We start from the raw sequence: 5,226 nt of genomic DNA, 5'->3' as shown, positions 1-5,226 counted from the left end.
GGCTTTGACGGTTCTTCAGTGCAACTCTGGACAGAAAAGGCACAGGGCTGTGAAGCGCTCCAAGTCAACTTCTGAAAGCCAAAAGGAAACGGGCCGCCGAAGAAGGTGGTGGCATTGCTCCATACTCCTGAGCCAAGCTCTTGCAATGCAGCTATGGAACTGAAAAGGAACGTACAGGGGCCTCTTGTATTTTTTTTTTTTGGGGGGGGTGGAATCAGGGTGGTAGGAGGAGAGATTCTAAGGCCAGTGGCACAAGCCAACGAAACGTTGGGGCTGCAGCTTCCAAAACAACAGCAGCGACTTAAGCATTCTGTAAACACCTCTCTCATGCAAAAGGGGTCCCCACTGACCGGAGAGCCACCCCCACCCCACTTTCATGGCAAAAAGAGCAGGGGCGGGATCTATCAAGCCGTTCGAGCTCGTGCACGGGGCCTGGACCAGCCGTCGTGGGGTCTGTCTGCCAACCACATCTCAGAAATCTTTTGGGCGGCTAGCTGCGCCTGCACCGTTCCAAATCCAGACAGTGCCAAAGGACGGAAGTCTGAGCCAGTTTGGTGTCAGGGTGAAGTGTGTGGACTCTAATCTGGGAGAACCGGGTTTGATTGCCCACTCCTCCACTTGCACCTGGCTGGATGACCTTGGGCAAGCCATAGTTCTCTCAGAGCTGTCCTTGAAAAAAGCAATTTCTGTCAGAGCTCTCTCGGCCCCACCGACCTCCCAGGGTGTCTGTTGTGGGGAGGGGAAGGGAAAGGAGTTTGTCAGCCGCTCTGAGACTCCTTTGGGGGTAGTGAAGGGCGGGGTATAAATCCAATCTCCTCCTCTTCTTCTTTTACCTCCCAGGGTGTCTGTTGTGGGGAGGGGAAGGCAGAGGAGTTTGTAAGCCGCTCTGAGACACCTTTGGGTAGCAAAGGGCGGGGTATAAACCCAATCTCGTCTCTTCTTCTTATCTTCCACTGGTCAGAGGTTACGAGAACGGCTGAGAAATTTAATGCCCAGCGCTAGGGATTTTAAAGACACCCCCTCCCCCGCCATAAAACATCTGGTACTCAGAGCCGCGTGCCGAGTTCCAAAGTCCTGGACTCTGTGAATTTTTAAGGGGTGTAAAACCGGGGGGCCCCTTTGCCCCCCCCCCCCCGTCCTCCAAATAGCATTCCACTGAGGGGCTACTTGGGAGTAGGAGGAGGGCTGCTTCTGGTCTGTGGAGCTCTGGAATGATAGGAAAAGGCTGGAGGATCGATGGCTGCATTGAGGCCATTCACCTCTTCCGCTAGTGATACGTGAAGGGGGTGGGTGGGGAATGTCTTTTTTACCAATCCCTACTCCCCACCCTTTTCTATCCGCTCGGGGAAAACAATCGCCGCCAGCCACTGCGATAGGGATGAAGTGCAATCGGAACCTCTTGAGGCCTCCCTTGGTGGAATAAGTCACCTGAGAGACAAGTCTCTGGAGAGCTGTGCCCCCCCCCGCCCCATCGAAAGGAGGAGCGACCTGGGACAAAGTTCAATGTCCTCAAGAGTCAGGTCAGACCAACGCACACAGGACGAATCCCGCTGCTAGAAAGAGAATCACGTGCTCCGAAGAACACAGGGTAGCAGGGGACCAATGTTCCCTCTAAGCTGTGGAGTCTTGTGAGCAGAAATCCTACTTTGTGAGCAACTGGCCTTAAAGTTGTGAGCAAGTGATTTGGCTACTGCATAAATTAGTTTGGTCTGGAGCCATCCTTCCTGAGCTAAGACAAAAATGTGTGAGCTGGAGGCTGAAAAACTGTGAGCTAGCTCACACTAACTCAGCTTAGAGGGAACACTGCAGGGGACCCATCAGCGCTGGAGGCAGCTGACGTGAACTGGCTTTGCAGTGCTCCGTCGAACACGGCCGTCTTACAGGTCTGCGGCCTCCGACAGAATCCAAAGCACACATCCATGGAAACAGAACTGAGTGTCCAATGTGAGTCTCGCAAGGGTGGAGACGGGGCCCAGAAACGGGAAACAAAAAGTTCCTGTGGTTTCAAATGCAAAAAAAGGCCCCCGAATGGCAAGACGTCCCTTCCTCAGAGGTATACGCAGCCGCTGGTTTCGCCAGGGTGCCGGCTGGCCAGCAGGGGGCACGGTTGCTACTCAGGCTTGGTTAATGGGTAGTAGCAACCAGGGCAGTCGCTGCAAAGCTTTGCTCGTTCTGCAGTTTCAGTAGGATTTACCGGCCCACCGTTTCCTTTCCACCACTGCCCCCCACCCCCATTCCTCCTTCAAATTCACATTTTTCTGGTCAGCAACAGCAAAAGGAAGGAAAGGAAGAGAGACTTTAATTATTCCAAATGAACGTGGTGCACGGTGGACCTCCGAGCACATTCGCAGACGACAGGTTGCTGCGATCGCAAGCCGTCTCAAAGCCATCAGGGAGGCAGGCGGGATCTGTTCTTGGGGAGCAAACCCAAGGCCTCTCCATGAAGATGCACCAACTTTTACTGCCAGACATTCCATACAGGCATTCCCTCGGAGTCCAGTCCCCTCGACCCTCTTTGTGGGTAGACAAGGACTGGAGGCAAAATGAACTTGCCGCAGGCAGAGGTGCGTGGCATCGGAGAAATGTAGACGGTCCAGCGGTTGTTAAATACCCAGGAACTAGGGGAATGGGAAAGAAAGGCGAGTTCACATATCTTTGGGCATCCAAAGCATTGGCTTTGAACGTAGATTAAAGGCAGGGTCTCGGGCGGGGTGGGGGGTAGAATAACACACAAGTATTTCCTTAGAAAGGTGTTGCAGGGAAAAGGAAACAGCCAGGTGGTGTTCCCTCTGGCTGGCAAGTAGATGTAGCCCTAAGTATTCTATGCCTCGCACATCCACTCCAACACAGCTGTTTCCCCCGCAGTCTTGACTTCCCTAACACGGCAGGACCCGGCGTCCTTCCGACCCAAGCCGCTCACTTAGTCCACACTAGACTGACTGACGGGCCCAGAGGTCCATGAAGGTATAGTGCAAGTCAGCTCAGGTAAGCGTTGTGTACGACAGCAGGCATTGTCTCGTGACCCGCATCTGCCTTTGTTTGGAGCAAAGGAGAAATTGGGTGGGCTCAAGCAGTTTCTCAAGCAGTTTCACATTTGGTGGGAGGGGGACCGGCCCCCCTCCGCCAAGGCAGGGACGTTTGGCATCAGTTCCGGAGGTCGAGTGTCGGAAGGCGGCGTCCCCAAGGCAGGCCGGTCACGCCAAAGCGGCTTCCGCGGCACCGTGGCTTTCCAGATGCGGAGACGGCATCGGGACACTGAGTGCAAATGAGAGCGTAGGCTCTGGGGAAGGGTCTCCACCCTCCCGCTCAACAGACGCTGAAGACCGAGGGCGCCTGGGCGCGGTACTTCTCGTGGAAGGCCTTGAGGATGGGCACGAGGTTGGCGAAGGCGGGGCGGAAGGAGGCTTCCGATTCCCAGCAGTTTTTCATCAGGCGGTAGATCTGGGGGAAAGAGGGCAGGAGTGAAGGAGGAGGACGGGACACACGGGGATGAAAGAAAGACAGGCAGGGTGGCTCTGCTGAAACTGAACAAATCTGGCCCAGTCAGCCGCCTTTAAAGGGGTCTCGGAACATCTATGGAACCCCTTCTGAGCAGTCTGCAGGGCGGCTGAGTACATGTTTAATAGACACGACTGAAAAATAAAACAGACTAGGTCATCGTGACATGCAGGTCTGTGACTTCCGCTTAGCCGATTCAGCTGTGCTGATTCCAGCTTCTGTAACGCTGATGCTGGACTACGTAATGCGCTCTGTGTGGGGCTGGCCCTTGAAGACAACCCCAAAATGCCAATTGGTACAGAAGGCCGTTGCCTGCCTGACCGGAGTAGGTGGAGAGGCTCGTATTTATTATATGGAAAGCCCCAACAGCTTTCGCATGCAGCTTCATCCAGTCAGGGGTCATTTCCTGCTGGAGCGCCCCGGAGCGGCGCTCTGGCAGTGAGGAGCCCAGGCCCCACCCCTGCAACACTCAGGGAGGGAGGATTTAAATGCCTGGGTTCCCTGCCCGATTTGTCAGGGGGTGTGGCATATGCAAATGAGTTATGCAAATGAGCCCCTGCACCTCTTTTTCTAGGAAATGACCCCTGCCTCAAGTGCTTTCCCCAGAGCCGCTGAACTCGCCGAGAAAGAATCTCTGTGGGTTCCACAGCTGTGGGGGAAATGGCAGAGACAGGCATATTAGGGGATCCCCCCTGATGAAGCTGCGTGCAAGATCTGTCGGAGCCGATCGGATATCCATATAATAAATTCTCACTTCCCCACTGCACCGCAAGCAACTGGCCTTGCCTTTTTTTCAGTCTTGGTGAATGATGCAGCCCTCGTTTCAGGGTCCACTACCATCCCTCAATACACAGGTCGGCCATAGGCACAATTATGTGGGGTTGCCAACTTCCAGGTGCCACCTGGAGACCTCTGGCTATTATAACGGCTCTCCAGATGACAGAGATCAGCTCCCTTGGAGAAAATGGCTGCTTAGGTGGGGTGGACGCTGTGGCAGCACACCTTGCTGTGGTGCCTCCTTCCTCCCTGAGCCCTCCCCTCCCCCAAGGCTCCACTCCCCAAAGCTCCAGGTATTCAACCTAGAGGATGACACCCTGTGAGGAAGGTGGGGCTGAGAGAGCTCTGAGAGGACCGCCCTTCCAAGGGCAGCTCCTTTCAGAACTACGGCTTGCCCAAGGTCATCCAGCCAGGTGCAAGTGGAGGAGTGGGGAATCAAACCCGGTTCTCCCAGATTAGAGTCCACCCACTTAACCACTACACCACACTGGAAGTTCTTGGCCTGCAGATCTGCACATGGCACAGCCAGTTTGCTGTGGTGGTTAAGTGCGCGGACTCTAATCTAGGAGAACCGGGTTTGATTGCCCACTCCTCCACTTGCAGCTGCTGGGGTGACCTTGGGTCAGTCACACGTTCTCTCAGAGCTGTTCTGTCAAGGGCAGTCCTTGAAAGAGCTCTCTCAGCCCCACCCACCTCACAGGCGTGCCTGTTGTGGGGAGGGGAAGGCAAAGGAGTTTGTAAGCCGCTCTGAGACTCCGAGCGAAGGGTGGGGTATAAATCCAATCTCTTCTTCTTCTTCAAATGCAGGACTCACCTCGCAAGGACACTCCTTGGGGCTGGGCAGCCGCCTCCCCCTGTCCAGCAGTTCGATCAGCCTCAGCACGGTCATCTGCCCCTGAGTGACGCCGATCATCTCGATGAATTTCTAAAGCAACCGGGGGGGGGGGGGGG

At 55.1% G+C, this 5,226-nt stretch overlaps 1 protein-coding gene across 1 annotated transcript in view; it reads right to left on the bottom strand.

Annotated features, from left to right (window-relative positions):
• Window positions 1–1,912: 1,912 nt before the first annotated feature.
• The window catches only part of TYK2 (tyrosine kinase 2), a 112,151-nt gene continuing 108,837 nt past the window's right edge, over window positions 1,913–5,226 (bottom strand). The window contains exons 23-24 of the mRNA XM_015407598.1: window positions 5,090–5,200; window positions 1,913–3,441 (exon numbers count right to left, since the gene is read on the bottom strand). Coding sequence (XP_015263084.1) covers window positions 3,307–3,441; window positions 5,090–5,200 — 246 coding nt within the window. The 3' untranslated portion in view covers window positions 1,913–3,306. The remainder of the gene's footprint in view (window positions 3,442–5,089; window positions 5,201–5,226) is intronic.

Source organism: Gekko japonicus, unplaced genomic scaffold (assembly GCF_001447785.1).
Source record: "Gekko japonicus isolate JY-2015 unplaced genomic scaffold, Gekko_japonicus_V1.1 scaffold3344, whole genome shotgun sequence".
Taxonomy (NCBI): domain Eukaryota; kingdom Metazoa; phylum Chordata; class Lepidosauria; order Squamata; family Gekkonidae; genus Gekko; species Gekko japonicus.
Note: the sequence above shows the minus strand (reverse complement) of the source record. Positions and strands in the feature narration are given on the sequence as shown.